This window comes from Nicotiana tabacum, unplaced genomic scaffold, assembly GCF_000715075.1.
Source record: "Nicotiana tabacum cultivar K326 unplaced genomic scaffold, ASM71507v2 Un00001, whole genome shotgun sequence".
Lineage (NCBI taxonomy): Eukaryota > Viridiplantae > Streptophyta > Magnoliopsida > Solanales > Solanaceae > Nicotiana > Nicotiana tabacum.
In genome coordinates, this window is record NW_027438239.1 from 5,150,135 (window position 1) to 5,171,863 (window position 21,729).

At 32.4% G+C, this 21,729-nt stretch overlaps 1 protein-coding gene and 1 pseudogene across 1 annotated transcript; both read right to left on the minus strand.

Annotated features, from left to right (window-relative positions):
• Positions 1–4,235: 4,235 nt before the first annotated feature.
• LOC142178820 ((R)-linalool synthase TPS5, chloroplastic-like) lies at positions 4,236–7,295 on the minus strand. Its single transcript, XM_075248558.1, has 7 exons — positions 7,033–7,295; positions 6,654–6,912; positions 5,971–6,355; positions 5,673–5,891; positions 5,430–5,568; positions 4,794–5,042; positions 4,236–4,675 (listed from the first exon to the last, which is right to left on the minus strand). Exons 1-7 carry the CDS (start codon positions 7,276–7,278, stop codon positions 4,376–4,378), a joined length of 1,797 nt encoding a protein of 598 aa, XP_075104659.1. The 5' UTR covers positions 7,279–7,295; the 3' UTR covers positions 4,236–4,375.
• A 6,886-nt stretch (positions 7,296–14,181) lies between these two features.
• LOC142178822 (terpineol synthase, chloroplastic-like) lies at positions 14,182–19,560 on the minus strand (annotated as a pseudogene).
• Between the last annotated feature and the right edge of the window lie 2,169 nt (positions 19,561–21,729).

Genomic DNA, 21,729 nt, shown 5'->3' on the forward strand with positions numbered 1-21,729 from the left:
GGGTAAATCCCCCATCACCTCGCGTTCGCGAAGAAGAGATTTTCTGCCTCACTAGTTTATTCTTCGCATTCCCGAGAGGACCTTCGCGAACGCGAAGAAGGACATGCCAAAACACCAGAATCTGCAGAAAACCAGATTTTTCAAAGTCCAAAACATCCCGTGGCCTATCCAAAACTCACCCGAGCCCTCGGGGCTCCAAACCAAACATGCACACAAGTCTAAAAATATCATACGAACTTGCTCGCGTGATCAAATCATCAAAATAACACCTAGAACTACGGATTTAGCACCAAATCAAATGAAATTCTCAAGAACACTTTAAAATTTCTAACTTCTCAACTAGACGTGTGAATCACGTCAAATCAACTCTGTTTCTCACCAAATTTCACAAACAAGTCTTAAATATTATAATGAACATGTACCGGGCTCCGGAACCAAAATACGGACCCGGTACTAACAATGCAAAACATTACTCAATTCTTAAAAATAAATAATTTTTAGACTTTTAATTTTCATCAAAATTCATAACTCGAGCTAGGGACCCCCGAATTCGATTCCGGGCATATGCACAGGTTCCATAATTCAATACGGACTCACCGGGATCGTCAAAATACGGATCCGAACCCGTTTACCAAAAATATTGACCGAAATCAACTAAAATTAACTTTTAAGGCAAAAATTCTTATTTTCATCAATTTTCAACATAAAAGCTTTTCGGAAATACACCCGGACTGCGCACGCAAATTGAGGAGGGTAATAATGAGATTTTTAAGGTTTAAGAGCGCAGAATTTAGTTTTAAACATAAGATGACTTTTTGAGTCATCACAAAACCAGTTTGGAGACTTCTTTGCAATCTAAAACTAGCTATATGACTAATGAGGTTTGGAAAGTCTTTAATTTACATGGAAGTTCAAGAAACAAATTAAAATATTCTTTCCAGGTGCTCTGTTGTGTGCTGGAAAGAAACATCCCTAAGCGCACTTGATAAATTTATTAATTTTGCCGTCCCAATCCAAGATTTATATATTAAGCGTAGTGGAGAAAAGTGAGAAAAGTTCCAGTGAATTCAATAATCAAGATTCATTTGGTTATCTCCTTAAACTAACAAGATTTTGAAGGTGGGAACGTGTTTAGTTTTTAGTTTTTCTGTTCTACTTAAGTTGCTTCCTTTTCTCTATGTTATTTTTCAATTTCATTTTTATACAAATGTCTTTTTTCCAATCTTTTGAATTGAATATATTTTGTAAAGGCTGTTAAAAATTATCGAGATCCAACACCAAGTGAGATATATTTGCATGTCCATACACATGGTAATGATGAAAAATTATTTGTTTGTGAGAAATCCCGAATCGTACATGTAAGTCAACTTTTAAAATAATTTTATTGACTTTACTTTCATATCTTTTTTTATTTTGTAAATTAAATACTCAATATTCTTTAATGTTTCAATTTCACTAATTATTAACTCTTCTATAGGAAAAATATCAGAAAATATTACGGCAACAAACACAGTGTCAATCTGATATTGATTAGTGTAAAGCATATTACGAAGCTGCGGGAGGAGAAAAGAAAAGAAGAGTATATGGTCTTGGATCTCAAGCAAAATACTACTACGAGCCGAATCTTCGTGACTCTTTTGGATTTGATGCAACATCCTCAGCAACACCTTCAAAATGCTCAATCAACACTGATAGGGAATCTGGATGAGTTAGTGACATGATTAATTCCTGTACTGACAGATTATATAGTTCCTGTAATTGTTGAGCGGGTATGTGAATTAGTTTATTTACCCTCACATCAGCCAAATATTGATCTTACCAATCACCCATCAAATGTGGCACTTCCTACCTCTTCTACTACTGCTAACATTGATGAGGTTCATGCATTGGGTTCTGATGATGACCGTGACTCTCTAGCCTCGCATAGTTAGCCTATTTTGTTTAGACTTTATTGTTGGTACTTGTGGATGTTTTGTACTTAACGATACAGTTATATGCATTATGCTATAGATTTTGGACCTTGTTGAATGTAATTTATATTAATGTCAGTCACTTTTAATTAAGTGTATTTAATCGCGTTTATGTAATATGCTTGAACAGGGTACATTTAAAATAATAAAAAAAAAATTAAAAAGAATTAGCGACAGTTATTTTTCGTAGCTAAAATTAACGCATTAAATTAAATCTTGTGACGGATTGGCGACAAAAGATTTTTATCGCTAAAAGCAGGAAAAACTAGCGACGAATTCTTTCGTTGCTAATAAGAACAAACGACGAATTTTGTTATGAATTGTGGCGACAAAATTAGTCAACATAGCGACGAAACCAACCAAAATAGCGACAGTTTTTTCGGTCGCTAAACTTTGCTACGAGTATATTGCGTCGCTAATCTATCGCTATATTTGCGACGATTTGGTATTTTCCGTCATTGTGATCTTAGCTACGAGCATTTTAGAGACCAACCTAAATCCGTCGCTAATGCGTCGCTAAACTGTTTTAGCGACAGAAAGAACATGTTTAGCGACGGAATACATCCGTCGCTAAACGCTGTTTTTTTTGTAGTTAATATACTACCTCCTTTTAACTTTCAATATCTTGTTACTATGTTCTTATATCATTTGAAACTTCACTTGGTTTGAGGGTGATCGAACTCAAGGGCCAAGGCTATTCGATTCGTTTGGTTTGCATTTATTTCTTTCACAGTCAATTTCAATATTAATACATATATATATATATATATATATATATATATATATATATATATATATATATATATATATATATATATATATTCTCAATTTGTGTCAAGTTATATCACGTATCCTTAAAAATGTATATAAATTCAATTGTTATCCGTTTTTTGGGTAAACACATTGTTGTATTTGTTGATCGTATGAATTAATATATCATTGCTCTGTTTTTTAATGTCTTAGTATTATTTGCTTTTTGTTGATGGTTATTGTTTGTATGTTGTTTAGTTTAAATACGTTTTCGATGGGTTTTTGATGGTTAAAATGAGGTTTTGATTCCATGTTTCACTGCAGCATTAAGAGATGATTGTTTAAGGCTTCACAGTTACTATTTTGATGACAAAGAATTAATTTAACATAATTAAGTAAATCTATTGGAATTCTCGCTGCTTTGAATACGGGGGTTTGTACATTAGGATGAAAAATTGAATTTATCATATTAATTATTTTACTTTACTTGATTAGGCCGACCACATTTGGATAAGCAAATTTTAGGTCTTTCCTTTATTATATTCGAGGTGAGAGGTTGTCCCTTAATTATTATTTTATCTAGAGAATGCGCCGTAGTACATGTATTTGGAGGACGTGGTGAGCGTCGTGGAGGAAGCATAGTGTAGGTTAGTTTAGGATTTTTCTTTCCTTTTTTTTTTCTTTTATTAGGCGAGGACAACCTTAAACCTCTTTGTATTTATTTTCTTTTGTGTGTTTACCTTAATTAGAGTACTCTTTAAAGCTAACTTGATCACATACGTAACCGTACTAGTTACGGAACTTGGGGAATACCTAACACTTTCTCCCGGAGTCAAATGAACACCTTACTTAGAATCTATGGTGCAAACTAGTTTTGGAATCTAAATGTGTTTTAAGAGGAAAAATTATTTTCTTAAAACGGTGACTTGGCTCACCGAAACCAAATGTCAAGTGGCGACTATGAAAAAATCAACACAATGTTTTATCACTTTCGGTTTGAAAACCCTTTTGAACTTGAAAACCACTTTGTATCTTTTAAAGAGGTAGTAAGGTAAAAAAAAAAGGTGTGACTTTATAGGACCAAATCAACGTTGGTCAGGTAGTGGTGCATAAATGATGGATCCGCCTATGCTCAAGCTATTGATATTTTAGTTAACCGTCGATGGACTTGGTCTGATAGGCACGTCCAAGTTCATTAATTTACCAATTTACCCGTAAGTTGTGTTGAAGAAGAAAGTGAATATATTTTTAACAATGACGGACTCTTTTCTATTGAGATAAAAGGGAATAACTTCATCTTCATGCACTTCAAAAGAAGTTAATCTATTAATGAGCTAATGAATAAAGAGTGGAGTTCGGGCACATGAGAATTGGCCTGATAGAGTTTTGCAAAGCAAAATTAATCCATGAACAAATCCAATTTTTAACGTTATAGGAGTTATATCGCAGTTGGACGCACAAGAAAAAATACATCAGTCATAAAAATAATTGGGCAACAGAGGTGCCTTACGTTGAGATGCTGTTTTTTATTTTATTTTTGCACAAGCATAGGTTTAGAGTCTTATTTTTTGATAATAGATGCAGTACATAATAATTTTCATACACACTTAATAGTAATGAGAAGACTGTTTAGGCGCCGAAGTACTTGGGACCTCTTAATATAATGGAGTGATAGGCTCAAAAAGTATTTTGGAGATACTATTTTTAACTTCGCCATTTTGAATTCCATGCCCATCTCCATGCAAATACATGCAATGTGCTGTTCTTGCGATATTCTTTGTAATTTCGATGAATGTATCAGAAAATAACGAGTTTTCCCTTTGAGTTGTGTTCATCCGTTCCCATGTCTCCTTAATACAGAAACGTATGTGTTCTCTCGCCTCTTCTTCGGAAGTACCCTTTTCGTTCATGTAACACTGAATTGACTTAGGAACATCACCCCTCTTCAATTCATCCTGAATTAATTATAAGAATAAATAAATAAATAAATGAGACACAGATATTGTTTATAATTATAAATCAGGAGTCGTATAAATTAATTTTATATGAGAGAATAAAGGTTTAAAAGCATACCGATGATGTCGCTAAATCATCAGCAAGACGAAAAATTATAGCAGAGCAGCGAATTAAGTCAGGATATTTGCTTAATGATTCCAATGCCTCTTTGGGAACTGGATTTGTGACGAGGAAAAATGCATGAACTAATACCATGGGAACTGCAATTGAGATCCATGCGTTGTCCATGTATTCTTCCAGAGTTGGCACATATCCACTGTAATACCATCTTGCTTCTCGTATGAAAGATTTGCACAAATCTGCCCACTAATAACATGTCTCAAATAATTAGTAGTGCAAATAAATTGATTGTTTTTAAAATTTGTAGTATTTCTTTTTTTGTTGTTGTTTTGGGGGTGGGGTGGGGATATTGCAAAGGCTGAGACAGATGTCGCATGGGTTTAATAGGTTAGAGCATAGCTATATATGTGAAATTTCGGTAAGTTTTCAATGTATATTAAATTTTGAATCCGTAATTTCAAAAATACAATTGATTCTTATGATGAAAAGCTTAAAAGTTAAACACATCAAATTTAAATATTGAAAATGCCTCAGGAGAGAATTAGAGGCGGTTTGGGAAGAGAGAACAATAGCTAGATGAAATTAAGGGTACGTACTAAAAGAAGGAAAAATCTTAAGTAAAATGAATCATACAGATTTTGTAAGGTAGGGTAGGACGTCGATCCCTTGCTCTTTGAGAATCTCGTATGCCATTTCATTGGTAATATTGAAGAGTGCAAGGTAACATACTTTCATATAGTGTGGAAGTTGCTCTATCGCTTTTATCTCCCATCTGAATTTATATTATCATATATCAAATTAATTTTACGTGACAAACAGAAGAGAAAGGTGATTAACTAGAGATATATATAGCTGCCTTTCCCAAAAGTAACTAACCTTTCAATAGCATCAGTGAAAACTTCCAACTCATCAAGAGTGCCATAAACATCATAAATATCATCTATTATTCCAACAAAAGCATCGACTTTTGTCAACATTCTTCGGAAGTAGCTGTGTTGAGGCTCAAATTCTATCCTCACTGCCCAAAATAAATTCTCCACCAGTCTATCCCTTGAAAATGACAACTTTTCTGCAAGACATGTGCTCTTCCACCACCTTTACATGAAGAAAAATTATAGGATAAAACCAAATCATCTTATTTAACTTTAATCCACTTAATTAAAATATATCTCACCTTGATAGAATTCTCAAATCTTGTTGGTGTACTGCTTGAACAATGTTGAAGTCCAACTTAGCAAGCTCGAGCAACAGAGGATTAGCATTTGACATAATCTCGTAAATGCTTATATACCACTGTGTCTCTAATCTTGGCATCATCCAATGCCTAGGCAGTTCCAAGGCATGTTGCGCTAATGCGACCATTCGATTGTCTTTATGATCACAATGATTGCTTAGATAATTCTTTAGATGTGCCGCTGTGAATCTTGTTGCATATTTCAAAGTGATTTCAGTTTCTGTAGCGAGAAACGAAGCTTCATATAATTGTAACAAACCTTTTGTGTCCTTACAACTATTTTCCTTGAGATTGTCATTTTCGTCCTTGAAGTCGTTGAATATGTCTAGAACACGAGAAAATATATATGATGGTCAAATCCTAGAAGGTTGACTTCATTAGATATTCTTTCAAACATACATAGTATCTCCTAAATTATGTACAGAAAAATTATTTTACATTCTTAAAGTAACTATTGCTTGTATGTATATATGTATGTCCCTACATTAACAATCAAACATGTAAAACAACTGTATGTGGCAACCTCCACATTAACCAAAATTTGCTTTTAAGAAATACTGTTAACTAACCACTATCATAATGAAAGAAGATCAAAGATTGTCAAAAATTGTATTACTACGTACCTTGAGATATATGAAAACCATGTTCTCTGAAGAGTCTAAATTTCAAAGATGTGGCATATAATGAATCTCCGGTGGCTGCATTTAGGTGTATGCTCCTCAAAATTTTCATGATTTCATACTTGAAGTGGTAACTAACTCCAAGCCTTTGTAAATTATCAATCAGCTCCAACTTATCTGATTCTTTTAATCCCTCAACCTCTATCATCATTAACTTCATTTCCTTCTTCAGTTCGTCAAACCGCTTCATAGGTTTCTCTCCCTATGCAAAGGTTACTTATCTTAATGATACAATTAACTATACAATATATGCAGATTTTTGAATAATTAACAAGAACAGTTATGAAAGAATGTGTGTATAACAAAAACAAAATATATATACCACGTAATCATTGTGTATGGACTGAATATATTCAAAATCCCACATAGAAGGTTTGTAATTCCCTGAACGTCTAATAATAATGGGATTTGGTTCAGCTATCGTGCCACTAGAGAGGCAGGCTTTTGATACAAGTAGTGATGGCTGTCCTAAACGGCTCAAGGAGGAAAAAAGAGTAGCTGAAGGTCTTCTTAACCCTATTAAGGTGGCCATGGACTGTATCCCTACGTTGTTGAATACTGCCTCCATTGATATATTCAGTTCTATGTTTTACAAGATTCTTTATTTGGTTGGATCCCCCAAATAAAAGTTGCTATATATAGAGAGAGAGGTCGCAGATTCGTCTATTATGAATGGGACGTGTTATATTCATTAGTAGTACTATCATTTTCTTCCTGGATTATTGGACTTTGAAATAACTAGAACTTTGATGACTAATAATTTATATTGGATGAATTTGTAATTATTAAAGTAGACTTTGAATTGAAAAAATGACAGTTCGGTGCATAAAGTATCTCGCGTTCATGCATGGTATAGGATTGAAATATTCCTATCGAAATTGATTATCTTTTAAAAATAAATTATATATCGGACAAAATTATCATTTAATTATTTAATGACTTAAGACTTTAAGCTAACTTAAATTTTGACTATTAAAAGATTCATAAAATTGACTCTATATGGACTAATGATAGGAAACATATAGCCCGATTCCAAATCGCTCCAATCTAATTAATCCTCATCAGCAGAGGGCTTTGAGGAGGCGTCGATCTTCTTAGGCAGCAAAAGATTGTGAATGTTAAGCATAACACAGACATTAGCAATTATTGCAGTAGACTTTGAATTCAACTAAAATAATTTCACTTTGAATATTGGTAAGTGGGCGATGGACTGGTCAATTCATTCCTATGAGTAAGACTTCTACTAGAATGTCATCCCTATTTTGCTAACTATATCCACAGTGGACAAACGGCGGTCTAATAAATTAATTATACTTGAGTTTTGTTTTTGTTTTTACACCGTAGTTAAATCAACAGGGCTTTTCAGTTAAACTTTAGTTTTAGAGCAAAGAACTTTTGTGTGCGAGTCATCTGGTCCTAGACTAAAAATGATTGTGGTTGCTTCATTTAGAAAGGCTTGGAGCAGGTCATCAGAATCCTCAAGATGGAGATTGGAGACAAATATACTGGCAGTTAATTCTCATAAAATATATAAAATAGAAAGTTTAAAATAAAATTATTTTTAAATATAAAAACATGTCATTCTTTTTGGAATGAACTAATAAAAAATTGTGTTAAGGCATCATGGCTAAGATCCGACGCGATAATAGCTTTCATGGTTGATCCGATGGGTAAGACGTTGTGGTTATAGATCCGGCACCTCGGTGAGATTACCAAGTTGTTGAGCCCAATTCTGAATCGTCAAATTATCTCCCGTTTGGATATTGAATTTGGCTATTTTTTTCAAAAACAAATTTGAAAACATTATTTGTTTGTGGTATTTGAAAGAACTATGAGAAAGTTTTTGAAATTTTCAAAAATTGGTTTGGGCCTATTATTGGGTGAAAATTTGTCTTTCACTCACAAAATTTTAATATTTTTTCAAGTAAAATACATGTCCAACACACAAATTCGATCAACTTTCAAAAACTCTTATTTTTCAAGTTTCAACTAAATTTATATCCAAACACTAACTATATTGTTCTGAACTTCAGATCTTTGAATTACAGAAACAATTATAAAAGATTGCCTGCAAAACAAATTTACCATATATTCATTTTTTTATGGACGGAATAAAACCAAAATCACACATAGTAGCATTAATGAATAATCACTACTAGAAATCCGGTAAAAACCGACCAAAAAAATCGACCAACGTTGGTCGGTAATGGCCAAAAATCGACCAAAACGCGACCATTTACGTGTGGACGGTATTTTTGTGGTCGGAAAGGCATACCGACCAAAGTTGGTCGGAAATTACCGACCAACTTTGGTCGGTCAATTAAATTTTAAAAAAAGATATTGCAAAAAAAACCGACCAAAATTGGTCGGTTTTTTCCGACCAAAGTTGGTCGGTATTTTAATTATGTAATAAAAAAATTCACCATCTGGGAATCGAACCGGGGTCTGTACTGTGGCAGGATACTATTCTACCACTAGACCATTGATAAATTTTATTTTAAGACTGTCTTTTATTTGATTTATACTCTTTAATTGTATTTTCGCACGAAAATAACCGACCAAAGTTGGTCGATTTTATTAAAAAGTAAAATTACGGACCAAAGTTGGTCGGTTTTTTTAAATGACCGGCCGAATTAACCGACCAATTTTGGTCGATTTTTTTAATATTAGTTTTTATTTATTTTAATTGAAAAACCGACCAAAGTTGGTCGATTTCTTGAAACATAAATTTCGCAGGACATAAAAATACATTTTTGCACCAAAGAAAACCGACCAAAGTTGGTCGGTTTCGTAAAAAAAATAATTTTTTTTTTTTTTTGAAAAACCAACCAAAATTGGTCGGTTTTTGCCGAATTTCTAATAGTAAATGTTTCCGGATACATATGTTGATAAGAGGTAATAAATACTCGGTGCACTACTGCCATAAAAATATATGAAAGCTTTCTTGAAATAGTAGAGTGAACCCGAGGGTTCTTTTTTTTTTCTCCACCGGCCAGCCAAGGGGATACAATCTAGAATTTATGGGTTCATCAAGGGTGTGTTTGGTACGAAGAAAAATATTTTTCATGGAAAATGAGTTATTTTATCACGTGTTTTCCCTTGTTTGGTTGGCGAGTGAAAAGCTTTATTCAGAAAGTAATTTCTAATGTTTGATTAGAGAGTATAAAATATTTTTAGGAAAATAATTTTTTATGTTACTCTCCTCAACCCACCTTCCCAAAAATTTTCATGTTTCCTGTAAACCCCCACCCCCCCCCCCCAATTCTATTTTCTTTAACAATTTAATTATTCTTTTCAAAATTCACACAAATCAAAAGGAACTAATGTGCTACTTTATTTTTTTGCACAAGAACAACGTTGAAATTTGAGTTCGATAACTAAAAAGAAAATACTTTATTTTGTTGAAACAGTATCATTTCTACAAAGTGAAAAGAAATTACTCATTTTGTTGAATGAAATAGAAAATACTTTTTCAACATCATGAAAACTGAAAGAAAATACTCACTTTGTTAAAATTAAAAAAAAATACTTTTTCTACATCATAAAAAGAAAGTACTCTTTTTTTAAATGAATGAAAAATACTTTTTCTAAATCACGAAAATAAAGTACTCACTTTGTTGGAAAAAATATTGTTTCTATTTCAGGAAGAAAATACTTAGTTTGTTGAAATGAAAGAAAATATTTTTTGTACATCATGAAAAGAAAGTACTTGTTTTGTTAAAATGAAAGAAAATATTTTTTCTACATCTTGAAGGAAAGTACTTATTTTGTTGGAAAACAAATTCTTCTATTTCAGAAAAATAAAATACTTAGTTGTGGAATGAAAGAAACTATTTTTTCTACATCATGAAAAGAAAGTACTTGTTTTATTGAAATAAAAGAAAAAAAAATTTCTACATCTTGAAAGAAAGTATTTATTTTGTTGGAAAAAAAATATTTTTCTATTACAAGAAAAGAAAATACTTAGTTTGTTGAAATAAATGAAACTAATTTTTTTTACATCATGAAAAGAAAGTACTTGTGTTTGTTTAAATAAAAGAAAATATTTTTTCTACATCATGAAAAAAAAATACTCATTTTGTTGAAATAAAAGAAAATACTAATTTTACATCATTAAAAAAGTATCATTTTGTTGAAATGAAAGAGGTGGGTGGGTGTGGTGGGGGTAGAGGGTTGTGGTGGGTAGGGTGGTGATTTGGGGGTGGGGTGGTGGGGGTTGGTAGGGATGGGGAATAGAGTGGAGAAGGTTAAAAAAGAATTTTGGTAATGTTTTCCCTTCTTTTGTCGGAGAAAACATTGTTTTTCAAAACATTTAAGTCAACCAACATAAAAAAATTTGATAACATTTTCTGAAAAAATATTTTCTTTCGTACCAAACTCACCCCAAATCTAGAAGTTTTCTGCATAAATTTTGTATATGTGTTGAAAATCTACTAGATAAGTACAAATATATTATAATAGAATCTTAAATTCGAACTCATAATATTCAAATCTTAAAATGTGCATGTAGCAACAACAGTTGTAGAGATGTCGGCTTTTGATTGAAAGTGATGACTTTCTGCCGTTGAAAGAGGAAAACATGTATTTTAAGGGTTGGCATGGGTACCAATCGTAGAGCTCGTTTGGCCAAGCTACCAATATTTTAAAAAGTATTTTTATTTATAAGTATTTATTGAAAAAGTACTTTTGCATAGCAGTTTGTGTTTGACTTATTCGTTTGAGTAATGCTTTTTATAAGTTCATTGTGTTTGGCCAATCTTTTAAAAAATACTTTTAAGTATCAAATTATGAAAAAGGACAGTTGAAGTTTAATTTGCCATTAGTATCATTCAGGAAATAAAAATAAATTTAAATATTTATTATAAAAGAATTCAATTAAAATGTAAAACGTTAAGTAAAAATATAAATTAAAATTTTCAATCAATATAAAATATAGTTATTCCAAAGCAATAACATTGAGTGTTTGGTATTACTTATTGTTTACATGATAATTTAAATGTGTCAAAATATATCATTCAATATAATTTAAAATTGAGAATAAAACTATGATTAAAAAAAAAAAGAGAAGAAATATATAGTAGAAATAAAAGAGAAAGGCAAAGGAAAAGGAAAAGGAAAAGAAAAAGAAAAATAAAAAAAATGATTAATTAATGAGGGATAATTTGAAAAACATAAATTTATTGTAAGGTTATTTTTTTCTTGAATAAATTATTTTTTTGCTTCTGCTTCTACTCTTTGGAAGAAGTTAGAATTTGTAGTTTCTCCCCAAAAACAGAAAAACTGAAATATAAATTTATTGTAAGGTTAGTTTTGTATTGAATAAATTAATTTTTTGCTTCTGCTTCTACTTTTTGGAAGAAGCTAGAATTTGTAGCTTTTCCCCAAAAGCAGAAAAACTGATTTTGCTGTTGTTAAAAAGTACTTTTTTATTTTGGTCAAACACCTTAAATTTTCAAAAAGTATTTTTTTACCCAAAAAAAATATATTTTTGATCTCCCAAAAACTTGGCCAAACAGGCTCTTAGTTGGTGAAATTATTAATTGCCCTCCATTGATTGATCAATTAGAATTTTTGATTGTCCAAGGTTTCCTAGATGGTTGAAAAAGGAAATTATTACATATACTTATCCATCTAGATGATTTCCTAGATGGTTGGACCCAATTTCCAACTGTGCAGATATGTATATATACATATAGTATATCTATTTCTCTAAGTTCATGACCATGTATGTATAGGCATGACCTTAAATCTTAATTCAATATAGTAGACATATAGCACGTCTTATTTTTCGTGAGCCACATACATAAAGATATAAAATTCACGGAGAGCCATATAAATTTGGCAAAAAAAATTCAAAAAAGGAAAAATGTGAAGCACATTTTAGCTATAAATGTACATTCGTCAACGGTGACGAATATAGGATTTTAGGTTCGTGATAGAGTGGTAAGTACTTTTCCTCGTCTCAAGTTCTAGCCCTACGTATATCGAGTGCATTTGTTAAAAGGGCATTTAACCCCAAATGTGAGACTTTCCGAGTCTAAATTAGTCGGTCCCGATACGGATATTGGACATCGGTTAAAAAATTAAATTAAAAACTATTTATAACTTCGGTGAAAAGGGCGAAAGCGAAATCAAATTGGAGTAGTTCATCATATCATGTTCCTCTAGGAAATTTTCCAAATTTTGTTATAATTTATTCTGCATTTCGTTTTCAAGTACTCAAATAGCTAGCGGCTAGCCTAGCTAGGGAAAATTAGAGAATTCTTGAATCCATTTTGTGGATACAAAGTTGGCTCAATTAAAGTACTCAAGGGCCCTTAGATCCTAAGGACTGAAATAGAATTTGCTTCTGATGAAGAGACTTAAGAGGCGAGACTTATAGAAACAGTCTCATCAAGAATTAAACTGAGGTTAAGAATTAATGGGCTTGTTACTCCTTTCAATATTTCTTACTAAAATAAAATTGATTTTCTCTATAGTGGACGTGTTATGTATCAAATCATGTTCAGGGGCGGTGAGAGGGTAAAGCCGCTAAAGCGGTGGGTTTAAGCCCCAGAATTTTTAGGGCCCCAATTTTTATTTTTCAATTTTTATTTGATGTCCGGTATTTAGGCATTGATTAATTCGAATTCGTACAGTATAAACTTCATTAAAGTGAGAACTGTTCCTGAGAAGGGATTTGTTTTCATTCAAAATACTGAGACCGAATACTTTCGGTTAAAAAAGGAGATATACTATTCATCCCACCACAACTCTTCTCGTGAGGCCCCAAATCTTTTTAAGAAAATATTAAGTATTTCAAAGTAGAAAAGTAAAATATTTTATATAAAAAAAGGATTACATTAATCATTAGAAAATACGTAATACACTTTTAAACTCTATTTTTTTCCTCAGATTTTCATCATTGCAACAAGTATATTGAAACATTAAAAAGAAATTAATATAAATTTATCTACTTCTTGAATCAGGTTCTATTACTTAAGATCGATATTGCACATGAGAGATTAAATGGTTTATGCGAAAAATTTGAAGTAATTTTATACTAAAAAAACTAGAAAAATCTACTTGAACTAAAAATATATAGAATTTTTTTTAAAAGGGCCTCAGATTAAAATTTGCCTGGCCCCCAAACTTGTTGAGTAGCCCCTCGTCATGTTAAATAACGTCTTCGTTTCTCATAAGATAAATCACGTCTTCATTTCTTTAGGCTGCGCTTTATTTGCAGTCACATTTCTCATAACATAGACACACTTGTCATCCAGCTACCCAAAATACAGCTGTTTTGGCCCTTCCATTCATAATAGTTTAGATACGTAGTGTTTTTTGTCCTTTTTTGTTCACAGTGATCTTTCTTGATAAGAAATGCATTAAAGAATTAACCCAAATAATCGTTCACCCAGTCAAAAAATAGCAGTAAAGATATAATATATGCATAAGTTTTGTATTATATGTGTATAATAGTGTATAATTAATGTAAAATTTATGTATATAGCTAAAAAAAGTAAACAATAAATATAACTAGCTATTTATTTAAAGATAAAAAAACCAAAATTAGGATAGGACTTCATGGAATTGAATTCTGATAGGCTCAAAAAATAATTTGGAAATGCGATTTTTAATCTCAAAATTTTGAATTCCATGCCCGTCTCCATGCTGGTAAATGATTTGACCCGTTCTTGCAATATTTACTGCACATCTAATGAATGTCTAAGAAAATAATGAGTTCTCCCTTTGAGCTGTGTTTATCAGGAGTTTCCATGTCTCCTTTACACGAAGTCTTATGTGTTCTCTTGCCTCTTCTTCTGAAGCTCCCTTTTCGTTCATGTAACACTGAATTGACTTGGGAACGTCACCCCTCCTCAATTCTTCCTGAATTAATTATAGGAAATAGATAAATTAAATGAATCAAGACATATAGAATTTGTTATATCTATTTATTATATTTATTTTGAAGGCCAAACAATTTCAGCGTTGTACGAGATTCATATGTATACTTTTGCCCTTGAAAATAGCACGGGCTAGGTAATTTTCGGACTGGTAATTGAAAAATAGCAGTGTTCGTAAAGTGATTGAAAATTAGCCACTTTTTTGCTGAAACACAGAAAGCTTTAGCATAATATGCTGGATTATGGATCTCCTCCATATAAACTTTAGCATATTATGTTGGAACTCCAGCACCCAAAAAGTTCCAGCATAATATCATGAATTATGGAGCTCCTGCATATTCTAACATATTATGTTGGAACTCTAGCATATTATGTTGGAATCTCATATGTGAAAAAATTCGAACTCCAGCATATTATGCCGGAATTTTTCAAGACTTTTAAGGGTGTTTTTGTTTAGATTTTATCTTTACATGAAAAAGTGACTAAATTTCTATTACTTTTGAAACTGTGGCTATTTTTCAATTATTAATTATAAATCTCGCTATTTTTTATTTTTTTTTAAGGGCTCTTTTGCTAAAGGTACACTCGATTTTGAAAATTATTAAAAGGTGTCTTTACACTAATAGGCGGTCATATTCATTGTTTATTTTTTCCAAAACATATATATCAATTATACATTGATTATACATAATTATGCATATATAATGCATAAATTATGCATACTGTATTATACTTTACCTGCTATTTTTAATTTAAGTAATTGGGTGAACGGCTATTTGGATTAATTCTTCAAACTTAAAGTTTATAAATTAGAAATCTCCTTTTCAATCACAATGTCTCCATTGAAATATATCATAAAGTAATGTCAATTCAGGAGTCAAATATAAGTGTAAGTTTTATCTGAGAGAAAGGTATAAAAGCATACTGATGATGTCCCTAAATCGTCGGCGAAACGAAAAATTATAGCAGAGCAGCGAATTATGTCAGGATATTTGCTTAAGGATTCAAATGCCTCTTTGGGAACTGGATTGGTAACAAGGGGAAATGCATGGACTAAAACCATAGGAGCTGCAACTGAGATCCATGCATTATCCATGTATTCTTCCAGAGTTGGCATATATCCATTGTAGTACCACCTTACTTCTTGTAGGTAAAATTTGCACAAATCGGTCCATTAATTAATAACTTCATGTCTCAAATAAAAGATGTAGCATGAGTTTAATAGGTTCAACTAAAACTATCATTTTTGACATAAAACATAAATATAAATGTGAAATTTCAACGAACATCAAATTCTAATGAACCCATGATTTTAAAAAATGCAAGTGGTTCAGAAAACGAGAAGGAGAATGAAGAAATTAGAATAACTCTTAAGTAGAATGAATCTTACAGATTTTATAAGGTAGGGTAGAACGTTGATCCCTTGCTCATTGAGAACCTCATAAGCTATTTCATTGGTAGTATTGAAGAGCTCAACATAACATACTTTCATATAGTCTGGAAGTTGTTCCATTGCTTTTGCAGTCTCCCATCTGAATTTATATTTAATTAGAAAACCAGTAATGGAGCAATTTCTCCAATTTCCTTTGTAAAAGTCGTAATTAAAGGACAGGCACCTGTCTTTCGTTAAACCGTTTTAGACGGCGAAGCAATTAATTAATTAGTATAGTTAACCAATGAGCAAATGAATATATCAAATTTACTGCTTCCCTAAAGTTTACCTTTCAATAGCATTAGTGAAGACTTCCAACTCATCAGGTATACCATAAACATCATAAATATCATCTATGACTGCAACAAAAGCAATGACTTTTGTCAACGTTCTTCGGCAGTAGCTGTGCTGAGGCTCAAATATTATCCCCGCTGCAAAAAACAAAGCCTCCACCAGTCTATCCCTTGAAAATGGCAACTTTTCTGCAAGGCGTGTGCTCTTCCACCATCTTTACGTGAAAACTAATGTTGTATGAGAGAAATTATCAGGCATATTAATTTCTAAATAATCAGGTTTAAACCTATATAATATAATAAATCTTTAACTACCAAAGTAATTATTGGACCGAATATATTTCATATATTCTTAGATAAATATTCAAGGTATTAGAGAGTATCTCAACTCCTCCAAATTAAACCTTTTTTTTCTATCCACTTTCTAGTATCCGCATTAGGCCCGGCTAAATTTGGATTGGTGCCGGAACATCCCACATTAAGGGATAAAACACTAACAAGAGGCATTTGTGAAAATAATAATTAAAACATATTATTCGCCCTTGGAAAGAGAAATAACATCAAAATATAAGTAATAAAATGTATTGTAGAAATTAAAAAAAGGGCTTCCCTTTATTTCAGATCGACTTAATATAATTCAAGGGGAGGTGCCTTGGTTCATGTTATTTGCAAACGGCATAGTTCTGATTGATGAGACGCGAGGTGGTATTAACGAGAGGCTGGAGGTCTAGAGGCATACCCTTGAGTCTAAAGGTTTCAAGTTGAGCAGAACCAAGACAGAATACTTGGAGTGCAAGTTCAGCGGTGTTACCCAGGAAGCGGACGGGGATGTGACGCTTAATACGCAACTCATTCCTAAGAGGGAGAGTTTTAAGTATCTTGGGTCTGTTATTCAGAGTGATGGGGAGATTGATGAGAATGTCACATATCGTATCGGAGCAGGGTGGATGAAGTGGAGGCTCGCTTTCGATATCTTGTGCGATAAGAATGTGCCATTGAGATTTAAAGGTAAGTTCTACAAGGTAGTGGTTAAACCGACTATATTGTATAGGGCAGAGTGTTGACCAGACAAAAACTCTCATGTTCAGCAGATGGAAGTAGCTGAAATGAGGATGTTGAAATGGATGTGTGAGCATATTTGGTTAGATAAAATTAGGAATAAAGTTATTCGGGATAAGGTGGGAGTGACCCATGTTGAGGAAAAGATGCGAGAGGCGAGGCTAATATGGTTCGGGTATGTTAAAAGGAGAAGCGTAGATGCCCCAGTCAGAAGGTGTGAGAGGTTGGCCTTGGGGGATGCGAGGAAGGGTAGAGAAAGGCCAAAGAAGTCTTGGGAAGAGATGATCAGGCGGGACATGGTGCAGCTTGAGCTAACCGAGAACATGATCTTTGACAGGAAGGTGTGGATAACGAGAATTAGGGATAGAAGGTTAGTAGGTAGTTCCCTTTATCTTTCTTTTTGTTCAATAGTATTATTGTTAGTATGGTATCCCTTTTATCCTTGGTCTATTATTACCACATATCATGTATTTTTTTACTTGCCATCAGTACTCCCTTAGTTTATTATCACGACATATCTTGTACTGTTATTACTTGGTACCAGTACTCCTGTCATCTTCTCTTTTGCATTCTTGGATTTAGTTTTCTAAATATATATCTTGTATGATTATTATTTGCTATCAGTACTTCTTTTATATTTTCTTAGCCGATGGTCTATCGAAAACAGTCTCTCTGCCCTTCCAGGGTAGGGGTAAGATTGTGTACATCCTACCCTCCCCAGACCCCACTTGTGAGATTACATTGGGTTGTTGTTGTTGTTAATATAATTTTCACCATCCAGATTTCATACATTCTCACCTGCGTTTTTCTTCTGTATAACTATTTTTCTTGTTTTGACCTTGCAGATAATTTGAAAATAATATTATTATTTTTCAAGAAAATAAGGTTTAATTCATTAAAAATAATACTAGGATATGGTGCGAATCATAGAAGAGGACATAACTTAGGGGTGCAAAATGAGAACAACTCTCATAAATATATAAAGATTAGTCACTTAAAAGATATATATCTAGTAACCTTGACAGGATTTTCAAATCTTCTTGATGTGTTGCTTGAACAATGTTGAAGTCTAACTTGGCCAGCTCGAGCAGAAGAGGATTAGCATTTGAAATATTCTCATAAATGTTAAGGTACCAACTTGTCTCAACTCTCAACATCATCCAATACAAAGGAAGTTTCAGTGCATGGCCCACTAATGCGACTGTCGGATTGTCTTGATTACTCCTATTATATTCATTCTTGAGATAATAATTCTGTAGATGTGACATTGCGAATCTTTACAGAGACTCTGCTTGAGGTTACCCTGCTCATCCTTGAAATCGTACAGTATATCTAAAACACAAGGAAGAAATTAAATAAAATGACCAAATATCATATGCATGAAAGAAGAAGGAAATTGATTTGGCAAAAACATTACCTTGAGAGATATGAAAACCATGTTCTCTCAAGAGTCTAAATTTCAGAGCCGTGGCGTATAATGAATCTCTTGTGGCTGAAGTGTGCTGGTTTATGTTGCTCAAAATTTGCATGATTTCATGCTTGAAGTGGTAACTAACTCCAAGCCTTTGTAAATTATCAATCAGCTCCAACTTCTCTAATTCTTGTTATCCCTCAGCCATTATCATCTTCTTCATTTCCTCCTTCAGTTTGTTAAAACGCTTCATATACTTCTCTCCCTACGCAACACATTTACAATTGATGATCAGCTACGTAATCTTTTGAATGATATTACAACGAATTAATTATGCATATAATTATATTGAATAACATGAATATGTGCTAAACAAATTATTTTACCGCATAATCATTGTGTATGGACTGAATATACTCAAAATCCCACATAGTAGGTTGGTAATTCCCTGAACGTCTAGTGGGATTTTGATCTGAAGATGAAATAGCAGAGTACTGATTAGGTGATGGTTCAGTTTTGGTAGAGAGGCAGCTGGCTTTTGGCTCTCCTCGGCTGAAAGAGGAAATTAAAAAAGTAGATGACGGAGGTCTTTTGGAGGTGGCCATGTGTAGCATCCATACGTCGGTACATATTGCCACGTCCATTATATTGATTCACTTCAATGTGTGGAGAGAATATATTTTTAGCTTAATGTTATCTAAATATATAGATTCATCTTTATAACAGGGAAAAAACTTACACATGCTTTTTGTGTGTCTCTTTATTTTGACACAGCAAATAGATATATAGAACTAAAAATAATAGTAAGTGGGCGAATTAGGAAGTCTATGTCTTTATAATTAGCATGGTACTATAAAAATAAACCTACCCTCTGAGTTTTCTTTCCACGTGGAAATCATTTCCCAACCCAAAATATATGTCAAATCCCTCAAATATATTTGACCTGTCTTTATCTTTTGGAAATTTTAGGAACACTTAATTGGTCTGTGATGCTTTTTGGACTGTCAAGGCTGGTCAGGAAAATAAGAACTTCCTAGTTCCCTTACTCCCTCTATTTCAATTTATTGCATTATTTGACTCGAAAGATATTTAAAAGAATGAAAAACTATTGAAACATATAATTTTAAGTATGTTATCGTCTTTGTGTTGCTATAAAAATTTCTTCGAGTCCATTACTTAAATGGTCACTCAATTATACGAAAAATCACTTAATTATGTTTATAGCACTCAGAAGGTCACTCAACTAAATTTCTCAAACTTTTCATTGTCAAATACCTATCTTACCCTTTAAATTATTAACTTTTATCTTCTTCTTTTTTTTAACTTTTTAAATATTATAATTTTTTCTTTCTTTAATCTACATTATGGACTTACCTATAGAATAATTTTTTTATTTGTATAATAAATAATAAAAAATTAATATTTTAGAATATATAATATCAAAATAATAATATAATTGAGCATAATACTCAAGAATATATAATGTATTAATATACAATACCTTTATTTTAAATAGTTAGTTTTTATATTACGTGCTTGGAATATCTATTTTAAAACTTTTATTTTCTTTCATTTTGAATTGTGTAAATAAATTTTTGAGATTTTGTTGTTAATATTAAAATTATTAGTACGAACAAATTGTTCTAATTAATTTTTTATACTATGCTCAATATTTTATTATTCCAACATTATATATGCTTAAATACTATTTTTATTTATAAATTTATAAATAAAATTTATGTATTATATGGGTAAGTCCATAATATAAATTAAAAATAGAAAAAATTATAATATTAAAAATAAAAATAAAAAGAAGAAAAACGTTGATAACTTAGAGGGTAAAATAGGTATTTGGCAATCTGTGATGACCCAAAATATCATCTTTAAATTTAATAATTAATTCTGTGTTCTAAGACCTCAAAAAGCACTATTTATCATTCCTCGACTTGAGTGCGCAGTCCGTAAAATTTTCTGGAAAGTTTTTATGTGAAAAGTGGATTAAATTATGAATTGGAGTTTTAAAACTCAACTGAGTTGACTTTGGTCAATATTTTGAGCAAACAGACTCAGATCAGTATTTTGACAATTCCGGTAGGTCCTTATTGTAAATTGGGACTTGGGCGTATGCCCGGAATCAAATTCCGAGGTCCCTAGCCCTAGATATGGAATTTTGAAGAAAGATTAAAAGTTTAAATTTAAATAGCGATCGGATATCGAATTATGTGCAAATGTCCCCGGAATGGAATTTTGATGATTCCAAAAGCTCCGTATGATGATTTTGGACTTAGGAGCATGATCAAAATTTTATTTGGAAGTCCGTAGTGAAATTAGGCTTGAAATAGCTAAAATAGGAATTTAAAGTTTGGAAGTTTGACCGGGGAGTTGACTTTTTGATATCGGGGTCGGAATCCACTTTTGAAAATTTTCACAGCTTTGTTATGTTATTTATGACTTGTGTGCAAAATTTGAGGTCAATTGGACTTGATTTGATAGGTTCCGACATCGAATGTAGAAGTTGAAAATTCTTAGTTTCATTAAGCTTGAATTGAGGTATGATTCGTGGTTTTAGCGTTATTTGATGTGATTTAGAGGTTCGACTAAGTTCGTATGATGTTTTAGGACTTGTTGGTATATTTGGTTGAGGTCCCGAGGGCCTCGGGTGAGTTTCAGATGGTTAACGGATCAAAAGTTGGATTAAAAAGAGCTGCTGCAATTTTTCCTTTCTGCTGAAAATTCTAGCCCAAAATCGAGCTCCCAAAGATTGAGCTCCCAAGATCGATCTCCCCTGATCGAGCTCCCAAGATCGAGCTCCCCTGATCGAGCTTCCCAAGATCGAACTTCCCTGATCGAGCTCCTTGATTGAGCTCCCTGATCGAGCTCCTTGATCGGACTGGACATATCTGTAAGTTATAAAAACAGAGGCATTCGACCCATTTGC